The sequence below is a fragment of the Vicia villosa genome, linkage group LG7, assembly GCF_029867415.1.
Source record: "Vicia villosa cultivar HV-30 ecotype Madison, WI linkage group LG7, Vvil1.0, whole genome shotgun sequence".
Taxonomy (NCBI): Eukaryota; Viridiplantae; Streptophyta; class Magnoliopsida; order Fabales; family Fabaceae; genus Vicia; species Vicia villosa.
This window is the reverse complement of record NC_081186.1, coordinates 92,609,042-92,636,607: the sequence shown is the minus strand read 5'-3', so window position 1 is coordinate 92,636,607 and position 27,566 is coordinate 92,609,042. Positions and strand designations below refer to the sequence as shown.

The 27,566-nt window shown below is 33.0% G+C and overlaps 3 protein-coding genes across 3 annotated transcripts; 1 reads left to right on the top strand and 2 right to left on the bottom strand.

The window, feature by feature from the left end:
* Nucleotides 1–1,330: 1,330 nt before the first annotated feature.
* LOC131615856 (rRNA (cytosine-C(5))-methyltransferase NOP2C) lies at nucleotides 1,331–7,316 on the bottom strand. Its single transcript, XM_058887026.1, has 12 exons — nucleotides 6,980–7,316; nucleotides 6,578–6,896; nucleotides 6,347–6,494; nucleotides 5,701–5,838; nucleotides 5,328–5,390; nucleotides 4,198–4,319; nucleotides 3,876–4,107; nucleotides 3,182–3,393; nucleotides 2,688–2,788; nucleotides 2,404–2,485; nucleotides 2,090–2,151; nucleotides 1,331–1,892 (listed from the first exon to the last, which is right to left on the bottom strand). The coding sequence occupies exons 1-12, from the start codon at nucleotides 7,234–7,236 to the stop codon at nucleotides 1,778–1,780; spliced, it is 1,851 nt and encodes a 616-aa protein (XP_058743009.1). The 5' UTR covers nucleotides 7,237–7,316; the 3' UTR covers nucleotides 1,331–1,777.
* A 5,567-nt stretch (nucleotides 7,317–12,883) lies between these two features.
* LOC131615855 (protein ASPARTIC PROTEASE IN GUARD CELL 1-like) lies at nucleotides 12,884–22,111 on the top strand. Its single transcript, XM_058887025.1, is given in 6 exon segments — nucleotides 12,884–14,739; nucleotides 17,129–17,130; nucleotides 20,027–20,093; nucleotides 20,192–20,307; nucleotides 20,413–20,476; nucleotides 21,495–22,111. Coding segments are annotated over 6 exon segments (2,223 nt in total). The 5' UTR covers nucleotides 12,884–13,107; the 3' UTR covers nucleotides 21,837–22,111.
* Nucleotides 22,112–23,329: 1,218 nt separating this feature from the next.
* Nucleotides 23,330–26,726, bottom strand: LOC131615854 (GDSL esterase/lipase At4g10955-like). Its single transcript, XM_058887023.1, has 2 exons — nucleotides 26,512–26,726; nucleotides 23,330–25,353 (listed from the first exon to the last, which is right to left on the bottom strand). Exons 1-2 carry the CDS (start codon nucleotides 26,595–26,597, stop codon nucleotides 24,006–24,008), a joined length of 1,434 nt encoding a protein of 477 aa, XP_058743006.1. The 5' UTR covers nucleotides 26,598–26,726; the 3' UTR covers nucleotides 23,330–24,005.
* Nucleotides 26,727–27,566: the final 840 nt, after the last annotated feature.

Sequence of the window (27,566 nt, the reverse complement as noted above, 5' to 3'; positions counted from 1 at the left end):
GATTCCGCTATATTAGGTAAATGTAATTTTCATGACATGGTCTATTTTCTGATATCTGAGTGTATAAATACCTAAAAAATATTGTTTCAAAACATGTGAGGTTAAAACATTTTCATGTTGTTATAAACCAATTGGCTCTCTCCAACTAACTCCCATTTTTTGTGCTTATTTTTCCTTTTTCTTGCACTTCTATGGCATCATGTGAGAACAATGATACAAGTTTAGTAGATATTGATTTGGAGGCATTTGAGATTGATGTAAATCTGCTAAGAGAATTGCTTGAAGAAGAGGAAGAGGGGAAGGGTGCAAATGATAATGGTAACAAAGAATGCGTAGTGGAACCCCTAGAGGAAAGCAGAAATGCTAATCCGGATATGATGGATGAGGAGAAAGAGGGGCAGCAACAGAGTTGTTTGGAGAAGAATGAGTGTCATTATGTTCATGATTTTGAGTGGCTGAAAATGATGGACTTGACGGAGCCGACCAATCCATTAGATGAAGTGATGACAATGAATTGGTTTTCAGATGACAATGGAAAGTTTGAGTTTGATTTTGGTTATGCTAATGGAGAATGCTACCCTCAAATTTACGATGGGACTGTCTCCAGTGACTCTAATTACGGTCATTTGTGGGGAGATTGTTGATTTTTAAATGTTTATCAGTTGTTAAAAGAAGAAAAAAAAGTTGCTTATCAAAGTCTAGCTACTAGTAATATCAATAATGAGAGGGGAAGCGGAAATAGCTAAAGTAACTGAAGTGTTAAAAATCTATTATATTAGTAAGTTAAAGAATATAATTACAGCTTTTAGCTTCCACCAAATTAAGTCTTGATATATAGTATTACTAATAACCACGTGTTGACCATGTTGTAAAAAGTATATTTATATTCATTGTTAAATCACAGTATAAAGTTTTAAAAACTAGTCAAAAAGTTTTTGAAAATTATATATTTTTGGTCAGACACGTATGCGTTAGTATGTTAGAAGGAAATTGAATGCTTTTGAATGATAAATTTTGAATATAACAATTGATTCATCTTGTGAAACATTTTAATAGAAAATTAAAAAAAATATCATGAACAAACTTGACTGCATGATAACTTTGAAATCAAATAAATATAAAAGATTGAATACATGAACAAAGCAAAGACTAAATACTAAGCTTTGAAATCTACGTACGGGTTTGAAACAATGTACGACTCCGAATACTAAGTCTAAAATGTGCCTAAAAGTCACATTGCTAAATTCAAGCAATTGAACTGATCAAAATAATGGTAAGTGTAAAATGGGTCTAACTCTAGCATACATTATGATAGGAAAAATCAAAATAATGAAAAGCAGAGTGAAACTACTTATTAGTTACGATGATGCACAAGGTTTAAAAATGACAATACATGCGTACAGCGGTATAAGGGAGGGGGACGGGGCTACAATTAATAACTTCACCAAAATCCTAACATTTTAGAACTAGAGTCGGTCTAACCAAAACCATTTTCAAAAATATTTTTATCCCTTCCCTTACAAACAAGGTAAAAATCGAAGTTACAACTAAATTACCATAACTATAAGAAATCCGATGCCCGTCCAGATTATAACAATGAAATAAATCAGTTATTTAGTCATGATTTTCCAATGCACCGTTAATAAATTACCGAATGGACGCATGTGAAGCTCCCGAAACTGTAGTCAAAAGCCAATTTTAAAAACTAGGATGGCTTCCTGCAGTGGAAATTCACAAAACAAACATCGATCTAAGCTAACTATTTTGGAAATAGCTGTCAGATATCTTTAGACCCAACAGCAAACTTAGCAATGAAGAATCCAATTGTATCAAGGGGAGCTGATGGGTCGAATCTCTGAACAAGGTTTTCCTCACCAGGTCGTAACCATTCCCTGTATACAAAGAGAAGAGAATGTGGAGCCAGAAATTGGCATACAAATCAGTTATATTTTGGATAAAAAGAAATAAAAAAGCCATACACTTCAAAACTAAAACTACAGCAAAAAATTGTCTATCAAATATCAAATAACACAGTATCATCACAGATGCTTAGAGAGGGGTTGATGAACAAATGGAAGAAAGTACTTACTCTACATATCCATCAGGAAACTCGCAGCTACCAACAAGACCAGGCCCTCCAATTTTTGGGTGCTGGAATAAATGAACAGGCAAGTTGAATGAGCAAAAACAATCAACTAATTTCAGGAAAACCAAACATGGAAGAAAAAAATGAATGCATTAACTATTTTCCCATCTTGTAAGATTGTCTAATAAGTAAGAAGAAACAACCTTCTCAAAATTAGACATCAATCTATTTTCGTAAGACAATAATTCAGCCTTAGAAGCCTAATCAATTAGAAAGAAAAAAAAATGAAATCTAGATGGTAAAAATTAGCATCAAACCTGTGGTGCCAGCGACAGGTATTTGTATGTGTCCAAAGCATATCGAACTAATGCTTCATTCTCGCCGGGATTAATTGTACAACTATTCAAGATAAGCAGCAACAGATCAGTTTTAAAGAAACATCACAAAAATAAAAGGTAAAAGGCGCTTATAGAGACTACCCCCACCAGGATCCAATAAAACTACAGTTAATAATACATGACAGCGGATTATCATAGGAAATTTATAATAATAAGGTCAAGAATGCATAGGGAACTTCGATCGACAAAATGTGCATACTTACGTGGAATAGACTATTACCCCGCCAGGTCGAACCAACTGGACAGCCTGGTCAAACATCCTTCTCTGGTATTTTGCGTGGCTTCTTAAAGATTCAATTGTGTCCTACCAAAATCAAGGCACTGCATGGTCACTTATCTTTTTGATTTTGGTGCTTAAATGTATTTACATCATTAAAAAAAACAATAGCAAACTAAACCTTCCACATAGAGAAGATGACTGCACATTACACTGGCCAAACTAAGTTCTAACTTCTAACTATTGATCCACTACTATAGAAAAATTCAGGTATATGCGAAGATATAAACATTATGGAATGGGATTTAGTTGTTGTCTTGTTGACAATTATATGTGCTACAAGTTCAGAAGTGAAAAATGAGTCAAACTAAGTTGTTGTCTTGCTTACCAATATTTGCATCAGTGTGTGCAAATTGGTCTGAATGTGTGAGAATATATTAAAGTAAATGAAGCGCAAATTTCAATGAACAGATCTTCTACCTCTCCAGCAAATAACCGAGGCCTTAAACCTAGGGCAGAACAGGGAGCATCAAGAAGAACTCTATCAAAACTGTCAGGATCAAAACCTTTTGCACTATCAACCCTGCCACCCACACTCTGATTTCTACCAGGTCCATTTCGTGCTTTTCTCATGCTCTTTCTGATCTCAGCTTTGCTAGGATAAGCTCCTTCATGTGCCTTGTTACCTTTACCTAGTGTTTACATTATTTAAAAATAGACCCATAAACTGTTGATAGAAAAATACCACTCAAGTCTATACAAACTTTTTTTATAAAAAATATCATTATTATTATTATTTAGTGACACTAATAACCATTTTACAACCAAGTATGTACAAACATAAAATGGGAAATAAGTAGAAAAATAAATGATAGTTTTATGATGTCAATAAAATATGCAGACAAAATATTGAAAAGATATACTCCCTCCATCTCATTATCAGTGTTCTTCATGAATTACTGTCAAAATGTTTTTTGCTCGAGAATACTGATGTAAGCACTATTTTTTTTATTGTACAAATCGGCATAACAAATTATCTTTTTAAGAAATACTAGGCATCACCTTAAATGACACTCAAAATGAGACGAAGAGAGTATTAATTAGAGTGCTTAATGCTTTCTCTAATGTGTAAATGTACAGCAAGTTAGCAAGTACACGAATAGAACTTACCTACCATTTTCTTCCAAAGTCTCAGTTTTAAAACTTTCGGTAACAAGAGGTGAGATTCTTTCTACTTGCAAATTTGAAGGCACTTGATTTTTCACATCATTGGTGGCATTATTATGGCATGTATCAATAAAAGTATCATTATCATTTCTTTGAGACACAGATTTAAGGGCATCTAACTTAAATGCTTTTATGCAACTCAACCCCAATTCAGCTGCCAATTTATGAATATCCAGAACCTAGACAACCATCAAAAATCAGTACATTAAGAAGCCATATATAAATTTATTACAGGTCTACAAGATTCAAATACAGTTTGGAATTTCCACCTTGTTATGAGATCTATCAGTTGCAATGACCTCTCCTTTATCCTTCATAAGTATTGCAATTGCAGTTGTTTTCCCTCCTGGAGCAGCACACATATCTAGTATCCGCTCACCCATTTGTGGATCTGAATAACAAAAAAATGATCTATATAAAGGAATTAAGACAAAAACTTATAAAGAGGTGAGAGGATAACAACTATAGTGGGGATAGCTGTCATAGCGAAAACTAAACCTAAACATAAATCCCAAAAGGGAACACAAAATTAAAGGGACAATCATACAGAATAGTTATAAATTATAATTAATTTTGGTCATTCGCCACAAAAATTAAAAATCAAAACCCAATATAGCTTAGCTACTAAATGAAGTTCCAAAAGTAATCAAAAGAAGAGAGAAGAAAAAAAGAACAGTGGAAAAACTAAAGAAGAGAAGAAAGGAAACCAAAAGAACAGTCTTCCCATGCAGAAGAAAGAAAAGCAAGAGAAACAGGGGCCTTCACAGTTTGCACGCAGAAGAAGTAGAACAGAGTCAAACGTAGAAGAACAGTTTGCTCATGAGGAAGAATAAAATAGGTCACTTAAAATAATTCAAAATGAATAATATACCTTTGAAATATCAACAAAACAGTTAAAATTTATGGTATTCGAGAGACTTTGCCACATGGATTCTGATTACGGACCAGAGGAGCAATTGGACCGCAATTTTGACACAATCCGCAGCCGCAATCGCCGCACCTATTGAACGCGGCTTGCCGACTGAATGTGTTGCAGTGGACCATGCTGCCATCACTCTGCGAATCCACAATTTCACTCTAAAGCAGTGCAGTTGACGATATAGTATTAAATACAGGGAACTTGCTGAAGATCTCTCTAATCCCTTTCTAAATCTGATACAGAACCTCCTCTCCCTCCCCTACAGAGGCTATGCGTTGGGACTCATATGGATGCCAGAAAAACACTATCCTATGCGGGTTCAAAATAAACCTCTCAATGTTTTGTTTAATCTGGATATTTTACTGAAGGATAATAGGTTATACAGCAACAAAAGCATTTGCAACCAAGGAAAACAAATAGACAATCCTTGTAAATCACACCAAAGGAGGGAAATAAGAAATCAAGCCGTAACTTACATACCTAAAGCATGAGCAGCAATAATGCTTGGCAGGTTTTGAAGAAATATTTCACCCTCGAGCACATCTGGAAAACCGAAAGGAGAAAATATTAGAGTAACCATACATATGCACTCAAATACATAAGTCAAAGATGAAGGAGATGATCCAAAGCATGCTAAATTGAACAGAATGACGCCTTCTAAATGCAGAATAGACAAATTAGGTTTAGGAAACATGTTTCACTGGACAAACTTATTGGAAAACTAAATAAAAAAAGTTATACTAAATATGTGGCTTGGATCCCATTGGTCCTCGTTATGTATTCAAAATTGCTTTAACACAAAAACATAATTGCAAAATGTAAAGTGATGATAGAAAGAATGCAGTAAACTTACTATGAAAAGAATGAAGTTCATATACTCTATCCTTCATATCCACGCCAAGTCCTTGAGTAACACGGAACATTCCAGCCCTTGACAACATTGCAGTTCCTTGGCCAATATATAGCCCATTTCGTTCAAGATAATATGGATCTGTGAAACAAATGAAGCTAATAAAAAATCATATCGACCATATTCCAAAAAGCTTACTTATATCAATTTCAAAATACAATCTCATGATCACCCCAATGACCATATCCATCAACATATAATCCATTTGTGTGTTATATAAAATTTTTACCAAGCACAACTTATTATAAATAAAACTAAATAATCCTACAACAACTACGAGTCATCTAACTAGTAGTTTCTAATATTAGTTTCATTGAGCTCCTACACCTGAACACTTTCCAAAAGTTCTCTTGTGTAACTTCTCCATATCCAACTACAAATTTATAAGATCTGCTTTTCTAGTGAAATACTCATCTCGGTTAAGAAACCCCTAAAAGCTAGAAGCCAGTCATCAAAGCTCAGCAGTAAATGATTAATCTTTTGCAGTTTATGAAACTTCTATTAGAACGCTAAGTATACAAGACAAGTATAAATGTATAACAATAACAAATTATCGACACAATTCAGACATAAATACACTTGCTAGTACCTGCCTCAGATCCTTGAAGAACAATACCACGCGTCATACCAGCACTCCAACTCCCGTCTGAACCCTTCTGCTCAACAGAAACAGAAACAGCAATTGTATCTCCTTTTTCCACATGAGCACTACACGCCAGTATACCAGGAACATATACCTAAAAAAACAAAACTAACCTCGTCAATAACCAATCAACGAAAAATAAACTCAAAAATCCCTAAAACCCTAATCAAATCCAACCTGAGCTCCCCGAAGAACTGCTTCAGCACACTTCCTACTAACAATAACCTCCTTAGGAGCTACATTACCATAATCAACACAATGCGGTCCAGAACCCCAAACAAAAACAACATAATCCAATCCAGGAATCCGACACTTGGAAACTGGACCAGAATCAGAATCCGAATCCAAACACTTCAAAGGATTCACCGCCCCATCACCGTCTTCACAATCATCAGCATTCGACGATTTCTTCACGAGCAAACGCAACTTCTCAATAACATCATCACTATTAGACCGAAGAGTGTTCACGCGAATACACGAGTAACGAGAAGGTCGCCTGCGAAATCAAAATACATAAGATAAGAATTCAATTCAGCATAGAATATAAATTAGGGTTAGAAATTGGGGAAATAGTGGTACGTTAAAGCGGAGGAGATGCGAGAGAAGCGATCGGAGCCGTAAGCTTTGGTGAAGTAGTTGTGAAGTTGAGGGTTCCAGTTGAGAGTGGGGTTGTAGGAGTATCGTTGCGGGGATGAATCGTGATCGGAAGTTTGCATCGTTTGGTGAAATGTGGTGGTGGGAATCGGATTGGAAAGAGTGTTGGAGTTGGATGAGTTTGGTGTTTTGTGAAGTGTTCTGGAAGTGGTTAGGAAGAACAAGTCCCTCCCTTTCTTCATTCAAGCAAGAGTGTGTAGTGGTAGTAAGTGTACTAGTAGTGGTAACATTAGGGCTTCAAACAAGTTGGGGAGTGTCTTTGTTTTGAAGATTTTGTTAAATTAAACAAAAATTAAACTTGAAAAAACCTTTAAACTAATTTAATAAATAAATTTAGAGTGATACTTTGCTTACATTTTGTCAAATAAAATCTTCATAAAATAAAATAAAAAGTGTATTTAAATCAAAAATGTACTGAAATTAATTAGTCAATTCATACCACCTTCGTTCATAAATATAAGATCTCGTAGATAAAATCAGTGTTTTAAAAATCGGACCGGACGGTCGGACCGGTTGAACCGGAAACCGACCAGGTAACCGGTCTGGTTCAGTAGTCAGATCGGGTATGTCATCAAACCGGTGGGAATCGATGAAAATCGGGAAAACCGAAAAACCGACGGTTTAATTGTTTTTTTTTTAACTTTTTTTTAACATTTCTTTTAAACTTTTTTTTAATATATTTAGTAGTGTATTACTTAAATAGCATTCTCACATAGTTTTTTTCGTTAGTGACAAATTAAAAACTTTATTGTCTATTTGTTATCTTTGCTAATAAATTTTCTTAAATAGCATAAACATATTGAATTTTATTTGATTTTCTTTTTAGGAGGATCCTATTTTGAATTAAATTTGGTATTGGAGTTATTTTGTTATAAACTATTCAATTAGATTATGTTGTAATTAGACTTTGTTTGCAATTAGACTTTGTAATTTTTTACTATTTTGTTATGTGTGATACCTTTGTTTAAAATTTGAATTTAAGTTATGAAATTGTGAATTTATGATATGATATTTTTTAAAAATTTAAAAGCTAGTTATATCTTTTAAGAGACTGAATCATCCGGTTCGATCGATTTTATATCTATATAATGACAGGTCTATTCAACCGAGTTATCCGGTTTAATCCGGTTTGGTCGTGCGATTCGACCAGTGACCCAGTGGTTCGATCGATAAACCAGGGACCCAGTACCCTCACTGGTTCGATGACCGATCCGATTTTTAAAACACTGGATAAAATTAAGTTAATTAAAAAAGTTGGGTAGAGAAATAAATTTATTGACTATTTATACAATTTTATAAATTTGTCCTTAGAAGAGAGAAATAAGGGTGCGATATAATTAAGGTGTGTTTGAAAAAAAAAAATTAATGCACCTTAAAAATTGAAAACAATCTTACAAAAGAGAAAAGATAAAAAATTCAAGAAAGTCTTAAATTAGAAAGAGAGTTACTTAAACTTTATTTTTTATTGAAATCTTTCAAACATACCATGTCCCAAAAGAAGCCTTAGAAGCAGTGTTTTAAAAATCGGATCGGACCGGCCGGTCGGACCAGTCGAACTGGGAATCGGTCAGGTAATCGGTCTGGTTCAACTATTGGATCGAATATGTCATTGAACCGGTACGAACCGGTAAAAACTAGAAAAGCCGACGGTTTCCTTAAACCGGTGGTTTAATTGCATTTTTGTTTTTGTTTTTTGTTTTTTTTTTGAAAAACTGATTTTTTTTTTACTTTTTTTTGAATTTTTTTTATTTTAAAAAATCAACAATAAAGTAAAAAAAAAAAAAAAAGTAATGATATCATTGACGTCAAAGATGTTGCAGATGTGGTTGATTTTGTTGTAGATGATTTTGATGTTAAAGAAGGAGATCCCAACATTGGAAGAATTTTTCCATTTTCAAACTAAATTTAATAGACAATGGAGTTATTTTGTTATAAACTATTTAATTAAATTATGTTGGAATTAGACTTTGTTTGTAATTAAACTTTGTAATTTTGTATTATTTTGTTATGTGTGATACCTACTTTTATAATGTGAATTTAAATTATGAATTTGTGAATTTATGATATGATATTTTCAAAACACTTGAATTTATGATATGATATTTTCAAAAAAATTAAGTGATAGTTATATTTTTTAGAGACTGAATTATCCGGTTCGACAAGTTTTATACCTATATAAATTTCTTATAATGACCGGTCTATTGAACCGAGTTATCCGGTTTAGTCATGCGGTTTGACCAGTGACCAAGTGGTTCGACCAATAAACCAGTGACCCAGTACCCTCACCGGTTTGATGTCCGGTCCGGTTTTTAAAACAATGCTTAGAAGCATGATATAAGGTTCTTAAACTTTCTTTTAAGACTTTATTTCACATTTTTTTAAACTCTCACAAAATCTTCTTTTTTATTTAATTATTGTATTCAATCACATAATTAATTTTTATTTTTCACTATGGTATTCGATTCATTTGATCATTTAATCTGATTCGAGAGTCAATTCTAGCATTAAGTAATTTCAACTCTCTTTCAATCATAGTTGCAGAGGATCGAACTGTGATTCTCTCTGTCAAGTCCAGTGTCAATTAATTTGTATTTTGATATCATAAATCTCATGTAAATATTAGAAGCAACTTAAGAGTTACTGGATTAGAATTGCTGGATTTTTGTGATTTAAGTGTTGATTTCCCAAAATGTTATTTTGACGTAAGCGAGTTTATGATTATTTATCTTGTTCATGAATGATTATGAATATTGTGTAAAAAAATTAAATGCAGAAAGTAAAAGTTAAGGGAAGATAAAAACACAACCGAATTATCTTGGTTCACCATCTCCAAGTGAAGGTTAGTCCAGTCTCTCTATTTCCTTAGAGGATTTTCCACTATATATACAAATTTGGTTACAAACCCCACACCACGACTTCTTTCACACAAACTTCTAATACATACTCAAAAAATACACCATTTTCTAAGTACAATTTTTTCTTCACCACACACACAATGATGAACAAGTAACACTCAATCTTTAGTGAGAAATTAAATAATGTTGTAATAGAATGTATGAATGTCGAATCCAAACTTAGGATTGTAGACTTTATTTTCAACATCACAATTAAAACGTATATCACTTTATGTGCATAAATTTTCGATGTTTAGAAACTTTTTATGGTTTATGAAAGTTTGCAAAGTTACAAAACACTTGAAAATATGATGATTTGAGTTGTATTTTGCATTGCTTCTGCCTCAAGTCATGACAGTGTTAGAATCTCAATAACACTTTAAACTTTGCGAAAATTGAGGTTCTAGAGGTTTGATACGAATCACACTATTACATGACTCGAATCATAATTATAGAGAGTTCAATGATTGGTATCATGTTACCTTGATTTGAATCACAAGATTATCTTATTTGAATCCCAACATTTTGATTTGAAGCACAATACTTTTTGTTTCAAATCAAACTGAACTGAAATTTCATTGGTTTTGCCTAAGTAACTATGATTCGAATCACGTGTTTTCATGATCAAATCACGTGATTCGACGGAATGGTTGACTCAAACCACACAAATGGGTTCTTATATATTCAAGCCTCTTAATTAGAATCATTTGATCTTTTGACAAAAATCATACATCAAACAGAGACAAATAAGCAAAATAAGTTAAAGAAATAAAATTAGAGAAATAAAGGGATGAAAACACATTCGGAGAAAATAAAGAACATAAAAATAGAGAGATAAGGAAAGAGAAAATGTACCAGCGATTTATACAAGTTCGGCCAAACTAGTTGGCCTACTTAGGTCTCCGAAAATTTCTCCTCGAGAGTTTCCCCTAAGTTAGACATGAGATTTTTATAGGTCATGTACATTAAGCTTTTTGCAACCAATCATGATATTTTACATTAGGTACTCCCTAAACCAAACGAGATATTTTACACCAGACTATATCTCAAAACCAAGCATAGTTTATACACCAGGATGAGCTCAAAAACCAAACAAAGTTATTTTACGACTAAACGCAATAACCAAATAAGATATTTTTAACAGGATGAGCTCACGAACCAAACAAAAATGTTACTTGGCTAACCTCAAGAATCAAACAGAACTTTTAACTAGTTAAGCTCAAGATCTAAATATTAACTTATTTTTAAGACAATACACAAGAGACAACCCCATTTGAGTAATTTACAATATTCTCACAACACTAGAATGACAAAAACTTACAGATATTTTTCACTCTAAAAAAACTAAGGCAATTTCGTGAAGAAATTGAAAAGGATGAAGTAGAAAGTGAGGAGAAGAATGTGAGAAAGTATTATTGAGTATGTTTTCTAGTGTTTTTGAAATGAGGAGAAGAAGCCCATTGTTTATTGGGTAAAAGTTTGGCCCAAAAAGAAAAAAGATCCATGGGCCTTTTAATGATTTAATCAATTAAGTACTGACGTTAATCAATTAAGAGCTTCAAAAGAATGGAAACCCTAATCCCAAAATAGAAATCGTACAATCTTTATATGTCTTAATCGATTAAGGGTATTTATATCAATTAAGCATTTTTCCTTGCTCTAATAGATTTAATTAAGTCTCTAATTGATTAGGAAATGTAGAAATGCTTCTTAAATGATTAGGAATACTCTTGATCAATTCCACTTGCACCTTGATAGTTCTTCGATGAGTTTTAGAAAATTTTGAGAGTTTAAGAAAAAATAAGTGAGTGTGCGAGTTACCTTAATAATTTGAGAATTACTCTTATATCTTTACAATACATTAATCACTCAAACACGGACCAAGCGAGATTTGTCACTTTCTCTCTTTTACATCAAATGAAGCTTCAAGCTGATCCATTCATCAATGTTTCAAAATGATTTGCTTTGATGGGTCTAAAAAAACAAAAAAAAAATAGACAGCACCATTAAAGATGCTCTTAGAGTTAGGAGATGATTCACAAATTATGACAAATTTAAAATACAATACCTCTTGCAACTTACATGCATGTAATCTCTCAATTATTGTATTTCACAAAGTTCAACTATATATTTACATCAAAATATTAATTATTTTATTATTTATAATATTAGTTATTCTTTATATCAACTATTACATGTGTCATCTAACATGACAACTCAATACTAATATTTACAATTTAATTTTATAAATAAATATCACTACATAATATATAAAAAAATCAAGATCACACAAAAAGTTAATAAATATCTATGTTAAAAGATAATATTTTTTATTCATTTAATAATAAATATTAAAATTTATATGCAGTTTAATTTTTTATCTATTTTTTAACAATAACGCCTAGTATAATACACAATTTAGTTTACTAGTAAACACAACACTATACATAAATTATAATTTGTTTAAACATAACTACTACTAGAAATCACAAGACTAATTCAGTGAATAACTTTCCCTAAACAATAAACCAAAATCCACTTCCTCATATTATTCAACTGCCAGGTGTGAAATTCTCATGACACATCTTCCATTCACCACTAACAACAACAACATGACTTCTTTTAGCTCAAAAACTCTGACCAAAGACTAGTGTGTTTTCCTTTCCTTTTACTACCACAAAATGAGTTTTTTTATACAAAACAACCCTACTTTGACTTTTCAAGTTCCATTCAAGATAGGTAACATAAAACTAAAAACCGTGACACACAATCACAAAGACAATAGTTTAGGAAACTCACATGAAAAAACCCCTTCATTAAAATATATACTAAAATCTTTGTTATTTGTTACTCCTATGAATCAAAACCGCGTTTTTGTACTACCTTTGACATTTGGCCCCCATTTTCTCATTCTTTTCTCTACTACCAATAAAGCCTTCACACAACACCAACTTCAAAATCAAATCACACCCTTTTTTTTTCTTTCAATAATTTCTCATTTTTCCCTCAAAAGTTCAATTTTTTTTGGTTTCAGCTCAAATTTTGATAAAGCTTTACTCTTTCCAATTTTGGGTCTCAGATTTTCTTGATTAAACTTCCAAAGGTGCTTTTTTTCTGGTATTTTTTTTCATTGGGTTCGAAAAAGGAGAAATTTTTACTATGATTTTCAAGGTTTTTTCTTTTCTGATTCTACTTGTGTTATGTACTTTTGCTGTGGAAGCCATTTCTGTGAATCACAATCACAATAGTCTGAAGAAGAATGGATCTTCTCTTGCTGCTATAAAGTTTCCTGAACATCCAAGTTTCAATGTTGCTGCTTCTTCTGAGGACACAGATTGTGGCTTTTCAAATTCAGACAAATTTGGAGCTACAATGAAACCAGATGAAGAAGGTGTTGAGCTTTTTCCACTTTCAAATCCACACAAGCAATCAGTGAAGCTTCATTTGAAACACATATCAATGAGCAAAGAAACTGAGCCAAAAAGAAAATCAGTGATTGATTACACAGTAAAGGATTTGACAAGAATTCAAACTCTTCACACAAGGGTCATTGAAAAGAAGAACCAAAACACAATTTCAAGGCTGCAGAAAGCAAATTCAAAGCAGTCATATAAAAAAGAGGTTGCTCCGGTCGCTGCGGCGCCGGAATATTCGACTCAGCTTGTGGCAACTTTGGGATCAGGAGTGAGTCTTGGCTCTGGTGAGTATTTCATGGATGTGTTTATAGGTACACCACCTAAGCATTATTCTCTAATACTTGATACTGGTAGTGACCTTAATTGGATTCAATGTGTTCCTTGCATTGCTTGTTTTGAACAAACTGGTCCTTATTATGATCCTAAAGAATCTAGTTCTTTTGAGAATATAACCTGTCATGATCCTAGATGCAAGCTTGTTTCATCACCAGATCCACCTAGGCCTTGTAAGGATGAGAATCAAACATGTCCTTACTTCTATTGGTATGGTGATAGTTCTAACACAACCGGTGATTTCGCATTGGAGACTTTTACGGTTAATCTCACGAATTCGAATGGAAATTCAGAGTTCAAACATGTTGAGAATGTGATGTTTGGTTGTGGTCATTGGAATAGAGGACTATTCCATGGTGCTGCTGGTTTGTTAGGATTAGGGAGAGGACCTTTGTCATTTGCTTCGCAGCTTCGATCTATCTATGGTCATTCGTTTTCGTATTGTCTAGTTGATAGAAACAGCGACTCGAGTGTTAGTAGTAAGTTGATATTCGGCGAGGATAAGGAACTTCTTGGCCATCCGAATTTGAATTTCACTTCTTTTGTTGGTGGCGAAGAGAATTCGGTTGATACGTTTTACTACGTTGGGATAAAATCGGTTATGGTTGATGGCGAGGCGTTGAGTATACCAGAAGAAACTTGGCGTTTATCGGAAGAAGGTTCGGGTGGTACTATAATTGATTCTGGAACAACTTTAACTTATTTTGCAGAACCTGCTTATGAGATTATCAAAGAGGCTTTTATGAAAAAGATTAAGGGGTATGAAATTGTTGAAGGCTTTCCTCCTCTAAAGCCTTGTTATAATGTTTCAGGAATTGAGAAAATGGAGTTACCTGACTTTGGGATTTTGTTCTCAGATGGAGCAATGTGGGATTTTCCTGTAGAGAATTACTTTATACAGATTGAATCTGATGTTGTTTGTTTGGCTATTTTGGGGACTCCTAGGTCTGCTCTTTCAATTATTGGAAATTATCAGCAACAGAATTTTCATATACTTTATGACATGAAGAAATCGAGACTCGGTTATGCACCGATGAAGTGCGCTGATGTTTAACATTCTTTTAGGGTTTGAAAGACATTTGGATTGTATGTTGTCTGATGTCAGCGCATGTGAAGCTATCTGAATAAGATCAGATAAGTTAGGTCTTAGTCGGGTGGTCACAGATGTGCTGACTTAGCATACAATCCGAATGTATTTGAAAGATTTTACTGTATAGTCTCATAATTGTAAACATGGTGATTAAGAGGGTGTAGATTTTTTGGTTTTTTTTAGATGGGAAATTATTTACATAGAAAAATAAAAATAAGTTTAGGTTATATTTTAGGGTTTATGGTGGAATCAGGCTTGAGGTAATTTCTGAAAGTCTGAAATTGGGTTATGACCAAACACAAACTTGTTTTGTATACATATAACTGATTCAATTTGAAGTTTATTGTTTTTATTCAATTTTATATAACTTGTTCTTTCATCTATGATTTCTATCTTTTGTTGCAACATTCTTACTATTTCTCATGGACCATTTATTTCACACCTCTCTCGCGCACATACAACTATAGATAAAAACGCAGCAGGATTTCAGCTTAAATAGAGATTATGAGTTTAAAATGCAACAATATTAAAATTTTTAAAATAAAGTTTCGTTATTTATTGTGATATTTTCCTACTTGACGAAATAGTCTTTTCTGATGTGCACAAGTATATCTAATATATGTCTAATTCGAATTTATATTTTATTAAATAAATGATGAAATGGTTGTTTGCATGTAGACTTCAATGTATTATTGAATGGAATTTTTTGTTAGGTCACTCAAACTTTTAGAATATAAAAGTAACACATGCATGCCACCAAAGAATTTGTCAACTAAATTTGTCAAGAGTTCATGTACCATACATTTTGCCATCTATGTTATTGGCTTATCTTTTGGTGGATTGACATGTTTGCCTAAATTATATACATGTAGTTCACCAACTACATCATTATTAATTCTATGAGTGTGAACTATGAAAGTTAAGTTTTTCATCCAATTGGTCTTATGTGAATATTTGCTTATTTTCCTATTTCAAAGTCCATTCAAACTTAAGCTATCATGATGAAGAAGGAATTATATTTTAATTAAGACCCATGTTTCATCTTTGAACATATTGACTTTGAGATGAAACACATCAATTAGGTGAACCCACTTATTTTTGCTTTTTTTATATTATTTCCATGTGTTACTCAAAAGTGGGCGGATGAATTTTTTCTTTCACAATTATTTAAAATAAAATGCAGTAGCCAGTAGCTATATGGTTTATAAAAATAAAAGATGATTTTTTTCTATAGACTAAAATATGCATTGCAAAAATTATACTACATCCATCATTAAATATAAGATTCCGTACCTAATTCAAAAAATTGGTTAGAATATTAAATTTATTGACTATTTATACAATTTTATAAAATTTATAGAGAGAAATAATTGAAAAAAAAAACTTTCAATATTTTAATTTTATTAAGTAATCTATTAGTCCTTTCAAAGTTTTCATATATATATATATGAAAAGTTTCTCATTACAATTTTAGGTTGTGATTGATTATGAAAAGAAAATAAAAAGAAAAATAATGTAAAAAAAAAAACATTGACAATCTATCAACTATATATGTATATTCTATTAAATTATAATATATTTTAAAATTACTTTTAAAAACATAATAAATTAATGATTTCTATTGGACCATAATATGAAACCATTTTACACGCATGCTTATCAAACTCAAAAAAGATATGTACAATTAAAAATTAAAAGTTGGAAAATATCTAGAGAAAAAGAATGATAAGTCGTAAAAATTAAAATAAAAAGAAATCATATGAAAATTACATTTTCTATTTTACATCTCCATTTTAAAAATATTGCAAAAAAGCGACATGGCTTAATTTTTTTCTCCCTTCTCCATCTATGTTCCACAAGACACTAATAATTCTTTTCACATAAAAAAAATTACGATATTGATTTGTTTAAAATCAATACTCCAACTCCAACGCTTCAACATTTAAATAAGAGAGCGAAAAATGGTGTTTGAATAAGAAAGAATATGAATACATGTTTAAGCGACACACTTTCCTTTTTAGAACATGCGTGAGACAACATGAGATGTAGTTAAATGTTAGATTGATCTGGGCGGTTGTTATGTCATCTGTGTGAAGGGTTGTTTGCTCAGTGGAAAGAAAGGGTCTACTTGTCTTGCTTTCAGTGTTTCACTATTAGGCCATTTCTTTTGGGCCTTGCGGACTACCCAACACAGTTGCTCTCAAGCCCTTGTTTCTTCTTTGCAAGGCGATGATTTATTATGCATATTTTTACTTGGCCACAAAGTTCGTCTGCGTGAAAGTTTTAGATGGGTTATTGTTGTTGTTCTTATAAATAAGACATTAAATGCCTCCCTTGTAAGACGTAACATAATGTTGGGAATGCATGACATGTCTCTCTATGCTAGTCAGTAATGGTGTTTCTCCTTCTTTATAATACTCAAGTGTTTTTTATTCGTTTTCGAGGAGATCTAGATAGTTGGCGGTGTGGGTGATTGTATGATCCTTAATACTCGAGTAGGGTATAAAGGGCTTTTGAAATGCCATTTTACATTTTCTATTGTTAACAACTTGCAAAAAAAGAATATTTTTGCGTCATTTATCGTTCTTCTTTAAGAATGTTCTTGTTTTAGTGTTGGATCAAGTTTTGTTGACTTTGTTCATTGACACTAGTATTGCATGATTGATTGTTCCTTCCTTCGAGTCCTAAAGTTCAACGTTCCTTTTTTGCTCTTGTTCCTTTTTCCTAGGATTTCTAAGATAGTAAGCGTTTGAGCCTTCTTTCTAGCTATATTATACATGTATTCTTTTTCTTTCATAATATATTTTAATCATGGTGATCATGTCAATCTCAATAAAAAAGGTCAATAATGATATTTCAGGAAACAGGTGGATCCAAACATACTAGGGACTATTTTTCGCTTTTGTTCGTCAAGATGTTTATGACCAAGCTTTAACAGGCATGGATCCTATAATTGATTGTGGATTATTTCCGCCCAGATGAAGATAAAAAGGACAGCCAATACATGGGTGTGTTATCCCTTATCATGAATGCGTATTCTCCTTCGTTGGTTATCGCCTTTTTTCAATGATTTTGAAGTTAACATATTGAACAATTTGCTTATTTCCCTTAGAGTTAAGTCCATTGATATGGGCATTTGTTAATGTTTTCTTACACTGTGCGAGTATAAAAGGGGTAGGTCAACCATGATATTGTTCTTTCATCTTTTTAAAACTCAAAACAACCCCAACTTCACAAATGGTTCTAGTTTTCTCTCCTTTAGGAAAAACATCAAATATTTAAAGACTTATTATGATTAGCATGAAACATTTTAAGAATTGTTTTTACTTGGTTACTCATCTTAATGAAGAAATGCACACGAAGATCTGCCATTTAGAACTCGGTCTTCCATCCTTATGCACTAACGTCTTCTATAAGTTGTGAACCCAAAGTAATTACTTGGCATGGGCATGATCATATCTCCACAAGGAGGGTGACTTGTCTCAAGAGGACTATACTTGAAGAACTAATTGGTGGTCTTATGTAAAGAGTTTGGCTATGTTCGTAGAGTCGTACTATATGTTTGGTCGTCAAGAAACGAGTGAAAAGGCGCATTCAAACATGTTGGCTGGTTGACGCCAAATCAAAAAAGGAAAGGAAACTAATCTTTGATAAGTGGCATAAGATCCTTATTTTCCCTATTTCGTTTAATTGAATATTTTGTGATGTCTCATTTGTAGATTGTGTAGATGCAATAAATAGAAAAGATGTCATGTAGTGAATAAGGAAATAGTTGATGACAGCTTTTATTTTGATCGACATTTTAAGTAAGCCTTATGCGGGCAGAGCTTCTGCCTCAAATACGTCCGTCAGGACGCCCTATGGTCCAATTTCCGAACAATTTATTGATTTGAATAATTGATTATATATTTTTAGGTTTCCGTTTTCCACATCTATTTAGATGTTGCATAAAGAGACTAACAGTAGAAACAAATAACGTGTATCCACTATTGTGGGTGTTTTTGAAGATGCTTTTACCACGATGGTAGAAGAAATATTGCTATTTGTTTGTGAGATGGTGGTAGAAGAAATTTCGCGATGTGTTCGTGACTTGAAATTAGGGATGGCAACGGGTGCCCGCGGGTGTGGGTTTTATACTGCCCAAACCCGCACCCAAAATTACCACCCGAACCCGAACCCAAATCCAAAAGCTATTCGGGTGATAAAATAACACCCACGCTCATACCCGTTGGGTTCGGGTTTTTTCACCCAAACCCAAACCCGCAACAAAATACATAAAATATATTTTTCCTACAATTTTCTTACAACTTTCCATATATATATATATATATATATATATATATATATATATATATATATATATATATATATATATATATATATATATATATATATATATATATATATATATATATATATATATATATATATATATATATATATATATATATATATATATCGGGTGTGATTTCGGGTTTCGGGCGCGGGTTTCACACTACCCAAACCCGCACCCGAAATATCGGGTGGCACCCGAACCCGAACCCAAACTCAGTCAACTCGGGTTTTCACCCGTTGACTCGGGTTCGGGTGCGGGTGGGCCCCGCGGGTTTGGGTCTGTTTGCCATCCCTACTTGAAATTCTCGTTGGACTTCTATTTACCAGAATTGACATATAGCTTGTAAAGACTCCAACTTTAATTGATTATTTATATAAAAAAATATTTCCAAAAATAATTAGATGAAATGATGAATTAAAGCCTTTAAATTAATGATAATCAATAGTTAAGATCTAGAGTAATTGTTTTAAATTTATTCCCGGAGATGCATCCTTGAATTAATTTTGTAGGTATTTTTAGCTATTTTAACGCAATCTCTTCATTTTTGGCAAAAAAATAATGTGTATTTTTATCTATTTTTAGAAGCCATCCCATTTTTCGTCAAAAATTAATTCGGAGATGCATGTTTCAAAATAATTTAGAGTCTATTTTTAGCTATTTATATGTCCTCTATTTTGTATGTTAGGAAGAGTTTTAGAAGATATATCTTCAAATATATCTCATAAAATTTTAACTCACATTAATTCTTATTTTGTATAAAAATGATGCGTTCAAAAATCTATTTGTGAAAAGTGGACCGCTCCAATGGGCCGAACTCATCGGACCCATAAAGGCCCCTGCCCATTAGGGTTTTACTCATATATCACATATTTCTTCCATCTTCGTTCGCCCTTTGCAAAACAGCACAACTTGAATCGGCGGCGAGTAACAATCGGAATCGGTGCTCGTCGGAAAAATGGTTAACGCAAAGGTAGGTGATAGTAAACAGTACCAGTAATCGTTAAATTTCTTCCATTTTTAGTGATTTTTGTTTGAATTCTAATACGGTTTTGATTGTTGTTGGAACAGTTTCACCAGTACCAGGTCGTCGGAAGGGGTCTTCCTACCGAAACCGATGCGCACCCGAAGATTTACCGCATGAAGCTTTGGGCAACCAATGAGGTTCGTGCCAAATCCAAATTCTGGTACGTCCTAATTCACTATCAAATTGTAGTATTTTCTATTGTTTTACAATGATTTAGTGTTTAATGGGGTTATTTGTTTTGTTTTACAATGATTTATAACTGTAGGTATTTCTTGAGGAAGTTGAAGAAAGTGAAGAAAAGCAATGGACAAGTGCTGGCTATCAATGAGGTAAGCTCATCTATCAATTGAACAGTAAATTGAAATTTTGTAGAATTTAGGAGTGTTGTAGTTTAGATAGGTTTCTGTTTAGAGCTATTTTGGAGATTCTGTTAAGTTAGAAAAGGTATTAAATTCTGAATGTAGTTTAATTTTGGATCATTTGGAGAGCTGATATTGGTTTATTAAGTTTAATTGGATAAGAGACTCTTTTGTAGGAATTTGATTTTGGGAATTTATTTTTTTGTGTGTTAATGAGAGTCTTTATCATCTTCTTTTTTTTGGTTTTTATTGAAGAAAATGGTTTAATTGTAGTCTTTTCCCTAGTAAGGTTGAAATCTAACTGTATAAGGATTAAGAGAATAGTTATAGAAACAGTTTCTTTGCGTCTTTAGTTCAAATACTTGTAATATCCATGTATAGAGGTTTATTGTATGATAAGGGATGTCATTGCATTGTTGGGGAGAACCTGAAAGGTTATATGTCTTTCTCTGCATTTCTTTTAATGCTGTTGGTACTAAAATTGAAAATAAAACATGTTGTTAGTACTTTTGTTAATTGATTTCAAGTAGTTAGCACTTTTTTTGGAGAAGGAAAGAGAAGGGAAGGGGTTTCTGTTATTATTTTGGCATTAACTATAAGTCTCCACCTAGTTGCTGTTTATTACTGGGTTAGAACTTGCTTTGTTTTCTTTTTAATACTCACTCAACTGACTTTTGAGTATAGTCTGTTTTGAAGACTAAGCTGTTTTGAGTATAAGCTGATGTGGTAATGTCTTTATGTGAATTTTCAGTTTTTTTCCTTCAAATTCTATGGCTATCCTCAAGTGATTTTCCAGTATGACTAATTTCATAGTTGAACTTTAAAATTAGTGTTTTCTTATATTGAATCCTTTTCAATTATTCTATTTATCTTGCAAAACTAATGTTTATTTTGATGAAAGAATACTTGGAGTAGTATTTCCTCTGTTAGTTTTAGTTATATTGTACCTTTTAACTGCAGTCTCTTATAACGCTTTTACTAATTGTAGATCTTTGAGAAAAATCCCACCAAGATTAAGAACTATGGAATATGGTTGAGATATCAGAGTCGTACAGGTTATCACAACATGTACAAGGAATACCGTGATACTACTCTAAACGGTGCTGTTGAGACGATGTACAACGAAATGGCATCTCGTCATAGAGTCAGGTTTCCATGCATTCAAATTATTAAGACTGCCACCATCCCAGCCAGTCTTTGCAAAAGGGAGAGCACTAAGCAATTCCACAACTCCAAAATCAAGTTCCCGTTGGTGTTTAAGAAGATCAGACCACCTAGCAGGAGCCTAAAAACAACATACAAAGCTAACAGGCCCAACCTGTTTATGTGATTCAGTAATCATATTTTCTTTGTTTATGTGATTCAGTAATCATACTTTCTTTCTCATATTGGAGTTGCTTTATTTATCTGTTAGCTTTTTAAGAACTTTTACTGAAGATAATTGTATTTTAACAAAACTTCATTCATGGCAAACTCTGACATAGTTTGCATTTTTTCTTGTTGAGTATTTTGTTTTATGTTTGTTTAGCAGTTATATATTTATTATTTGTGTTTGTTGTACTGGTATGAGATTGATTTTTAATTTAGCGATTACTTTTCCTTTCATACATGGTGTTATAATGTGATCCTTGATTGTTGGAACAAAATGCTCCAGGGCTCTAAACCTTTGATTGATTGTTTTGTCTGACTTTATAGCTCCTGTGGCTTGATTGGTATTTAGTCAATGTCGATCTTGAACTCTAATTGAGAAATGAGAATGATTTATCTTTTAAGATTTTTTTGTTATTGATTTGTTGGTGATATCTATCTCTTAACCTATGTGATTGTTGTGATCAGGTTAAGATAAACATCATTTAGGATAAACAATATGAGCATGTTCCTAATGATATCCAATATTTATGATGGAAGCTTGCGCATGTTCCTAATGATATCCAATATTTATGATGGAAGCTTAAAAGAAAGGAAGTGATAGATGGTTGATTCTTTTAATTTCAGGCACCATGCAAGATTCACAAAACAACACTTATTTTAACATAAAAAACTCACATTTATAGATTTATTCGTGTTTTTTTAAATATTTATATTGTTGATACTATTTTCACATCTCGTAAGTGTTTTATTTTTAATATCTTGATATACAAATTATAGAATTAAATTTATTTTTAATCTTTTAGATATCCAAATTGAATTAATATAGTCTTCAAATAACAAAAACATAAAATTATTCAATTAATTTTAAATATCAAATTATTTATCATATATTATAATAAAGGATACACTATTGTCAACACTTTGATACATGAGTATATTTTTGAATGGAAATGTATACAACAATTGTTAACAGCTAGTGATTCAAATGATGTTTCCCTTTATCAAATGGTAAGAATTTCTCTATATATTGCCGATATGTTTAATGTGAATGTGTGATTCATGTTAATGTTTCAAAAGTATCCGAAGAAGATTCCCCGGTTAACCATGTCCATTTGTATCCAATTTAGATAAATTGGCGGGGACGAATCGAACCTAAAGCTTAGTGCAAACACACACTTTTATCGCACAGTTTTCATCTTCTTATCTAAGTTTTGTAGCAAACCCCCCGACACAGGATCTAACAAATAATTTTGTTGGGAGAAAGAATAGAGAGGTCGGGTGTATGTGGGTGGGGTGTTGTTCTGTTTATTTTGGTGTTTGGTTTAGCTATAAGTCTTTGTTTAGTGTCAATTCTTTAAGAACTGACGCACCAAAATTTGAAGTATAAGTTGTTTTGAAGACTAAATATGTCAAATCCTAGCATAAATAAGCTGGTTTAGTCATTCCTTTAAATGAATTTTCCATTTCCCCTCAAACTTTATGCTTATCAACAAGTATTTCCAATAGAGTTTAAGCATGAAACTGGTATGACTAATCACAGGGCTTGAAAATTATGCTTTTCTTTTATTGCATCTTGTTTCAATTATTCTACTTATCATGGTAAAGTAATGCTCATTGAGATGAAAGTATATGTGGAGCCAGATTTCCCCTTGTGTTAGTTATAGTTATGCTTCACCTTTCAACTGCATTCTCTCTGCACACCAAGGTTTATAATACTTTTACTAATTGCAGATCTTTGAAAGTATCCTTTTAGATGAAGTTGAAATTATTGTTTCAATTCATTTTACAGATAAAAGATGAAGTCAGAAAATAAACATACTCTTGTTCTAAATTAATTATGTTTAGGAAATGAAAGTTATCAATAATATCATACCAAAACATACATATAAACATAGCACACCTGAAAAAAATGACATGTAGCAGACTGCATTGTTAAGATTGAGACTTTCTCTATGTTATTGCAAATGCAAAGGATCCTTGTTTTCCTTGTCAACCATCGTATCTCATGCCAGAATCAGTCAAATGACATGTTAGCATACAGATCCGGCAACAAATTTTCACTCGAAATGAAATGATAAAAAACAAAAGCACCATGAGTACGGGTGCACCGGTACTTCACCATTTTACTTTAGAGCTTCGAGAAAATAAGCAATTTTGGAGTAACTTGGCCGTCTTCGGGATCCATATTCTCCTTTCCAACCATCTTCTCTTCGGCACCAACATACATGCGAGGAATCCATTTGCACACCCAATAACCGGTATTCTTCAAGCCAGATAATGAGGGTATCCAATTCCAACTCACCAAACCTATACCTGAACTCACATCTCCATCATTGTTGATTTGAGCTTTACCACTTATATGACGTGGCATGCATTTAAGTATACTGATCCAAACATAATCCGAAGCTTCTCTAATATTTATGCAACTAGTAGGTAATGAAACATAGCGTGGATAATAGAAAAGTACTACCTGAGAAGGTGTACTAGCGTTCAAAGATTTAAGTTGCATGCTTATGAGTTTGTTATTGTGGTTACCATGCTTAAGCTCTACATTACTATCATTTGACCACCATTGCTTCAGGCCATGAGCCTCGAGAAACTTCTGGTCTTCCATTGAGACAACAAACAACTTGGCTTCATTTTGCTCAATTGTAGGATCCAATTTTTCCACATCGGCGACCTCCTCTTTTGTTCCATGGGATAGAATATAAAAGTAACTGATCCAATCATTCTTGTTAACATAAATATGAGGAACCCAATTTCTTATTCCTAAACTAGTATCCATCAAACAAGATAACCGAGGTATCATCTTCTTCAATCGTATAATGTAAGTCTCGTCCACGCTGTTGTTGACTTCAGCCTCGATACCCGAAGGAAGTATATATTTGATTCTATTCAAAACATACTCAGCCTTTTCTCCAATATTTCCAAGACTCATAGCAAGTGAAACCGAAGGAGGATTAAATGCATGTGTTTCCACATTAACTCTTTCCTTTGCCAATTCCTTTCCCACCTGAAGACCGAATCCAGCGCCTAAAGAATGCCCTGCAATGCATACATTTCTGCTTCCATATTTATCACAAACCGATTTTACCGCATATGTAGCTACTTTAAACCTCACAGAGTCCTTCAAGCTTTCCCAAGCAACAAAACGGAAACCATCTACAAAATCTCTTCGCATTGTAGGGACTCTTATCAATGTTCCTCTGAGTGCTAAAACAGCTCTCGGGGCACCAATTGGTTTAAATGGCTTGAACTCAGACAATGCTGCGAGCCGATCCCATTCAAATATTGCACCAAAAATGGATCCATCTCTTTCATCAATCAGTATTTGTGTAAGCTTATACTTTAAGGGAATCCAAAATTCTGGTGCTAGAGAATTTTCTTGAGTTCTCTTCTCTTGTCTATCTTGCTCAAGCAAGTACACTGCCTGTATAAGGCTTGCAATGGCTCTTCGTTTATAATTTGCATCCTTCCTGTTTACAACAATATAATTATCAACAACTTGCACAAAAAGAAGAATGTAAATGCCACCAAAAATGTTGGTGCTTCTGCATCAGAAGCCATTGCTTGAAAACTCAGTGTATGATGATAAGTTTTGTTTACCCAAACTTGTTATAAAACAAGACAAAAATCAGTAATAGTCCTTTTCCTTCTGTGAGAAACAGTAGACTAAAACAAAAAGGATGCAAAACCCACTTGGTAAAGTTTTATACACATTTGATACAAACAACCCATAATACCAACCGATAATTTGTCATTCAACTGCACACAGCACTGTATTCAATTGACTATATGACTCGGGCCATATATCGCTTGAATTGTGATGCAAAATATGTTATGCAAACTCTGCTGCATCATTCTTCATTCTAGGCCATCAAAACATCTTTTTCAAATCTACATCTTGGTAGCTATGGGAAGAGTAGTCATCTTATTTGTTCTTCTTCTAGTATCCACTTTACACTTGGTCCTTAAATTTCAGAAATCCATCTTCCTCAACTCAGCAACATTAAGCACACTGCAAACTCCTCTTATGATTGAATGTAACCACATGTCTCTTATACGCCCTCAATCTAAAATGTCACTTACACTCCCTCAATCTAAATTGTCAGTGCTAGATGTATTAAAAATAAGTTTATAAATCATCGGTTAGGAAGAAGTCCTTATAAGCTTTATAAAAAATAGTCTGTTGCAGCGAAAACAACCGAGACAAAACCTTGTGAGAAATACACCACATATTCACCCAAAACCAGTTTCCCATTGTCTAATCAACGTGGGACTTTTCCACACTTTGTTTCCAACATTTTCAACTCATACTTGTTATTCTCGACAAATTCCCACTCGGAAGACTGCAATCAATGTCACAACACCATTTGATAAAGTTTTGTTTACACAAACTTGTTGTAAAACAAGACAAAAAACAGTAACAGTGCTTTTCCTTATGTGAGAAACAGTATATTAAAACAAAAAGCATGGAAACCCATTTGGTAAAGTTTTATACACTTTTGAAACAAACAAGCCATAAATAATAGCAACATCATAAACAAATTGAAGAAGAAATCATATGCATGCAATGAAACTAGTGTTGGTACGGTATGTTTCAAACAAATGATTGAGTTGTAAAGGTACTTTACCATTGAGAATCGATGAAGTTCCTCCAATGAAGGGATGTGATCAAGCTACGAGGATCAGACCCTTTCTCTACAACCTGGTTTGCCATGAGTCAATGCACCAAAAGGTTGCAACTTCCTATGCGATGAGTGACTATATACTGAACAAACTTCGAGTAAGAGTCTTTCTTCGAGGAAAAAACGAAAAATAATATTACGCTTTCTATTTCTAATCATAGACTCACTTCTTATATTATATTTGTAGTTTTTTTTTATAAGACTTTTATCCACTTTTATATGTATTAACATCCTATTAAGTTGTACTCTTTTAAATTATCATAACACATGCTAAGGTCAGCAGTGATGGAACAATCAATGGAAATATATGCAATTCTTAGAATTCAGAGTTGATTATTCAGAAAGAGGATTTAGGGTTTTAGCTGTTTTGGAGAGAAGAGATAAAAACAAAGTGATGAGAGTTTATTGGAGTTATTTTATTGAATGAAGTAAATGTGATATATATATCACTTAGTACAAAACAATAGAGCTGCAATATATATATCATATACTAAGGTCAACTAATTTTAACTAACTGAATTACTAAAACCAATACACCTCCTTAATTCATTTAGTTAGATGCCTCAGCCATTCCCAGCTTCATCTTCAAATACTCAAAGCTGCTTGATTTCAAAGGCTTTGTAAGTAGATATGCTATCTGTTCTTCTGTCTTGCAATGCTTCACTTCTAACTTGCCATTGTTTACTTGATCTCTTAAGAAATGGAACTTGGTCTCAATGTGTTTACTTCTACCATGTGCCACTGGATGCTTTGCCAGATCTATAGCTGATTTACTGTCAATTCTGAGCTCCATCCTTTCATTCTTTGTCAGTTTCAATTCCATCAATAGCATATTAATCCATTGAGCTTGACATGCTTCCATGGAGGCTGCAATGTATTCAGCCTCGCAGGAAGATAATGCAACCACTGGCTCCTTCTTGGAACTCCATGAAAAAGCTGCATTTCCAATCATAAACACATATGCTGCAGTGCTTTTCCTGTCATCCTTGTCACCACTCCAA

Bases quoted from the DNA above. Each gene is read 5' to 3' on its own strand.
- LOC131615854 (XM_058887023.1), bottom strand. From the start codon at position 26,597: ATGGCAAACCAGGTTGTAGAGAAAGGGTCTGATCCTCGTAGCTTGATC. The intron at 25,354-26,511 runs GTAAAGTACCTT...TGTTGTAAACAG, and splicing joins AACTTCATCGATTCTCAATG to GAAGGATGCAAATTATAAAC.
- LOC131615856 (XM_058887026.1), bottom strand. From the start codon at position 7,236: ATGAAGAAAGGGAGGGACTTGTTCTTCCTAACCACTTCCAGAACACTT. The intron at 5,839-6,346 runs GTACTAGCAAGT...TTTGTTTCACAG, and splicing joins TCTTCAAGGATCTGAGGCAG to ATCCATATTATCTTGAACGA. The intron at 3,394-3,875 runs GTAGGTAAGTTC...TGTAAACACTAG, and splicing joins TGAGACTTTGGAAGAAAATG to GTAAAGGTAACAAGGCACAT.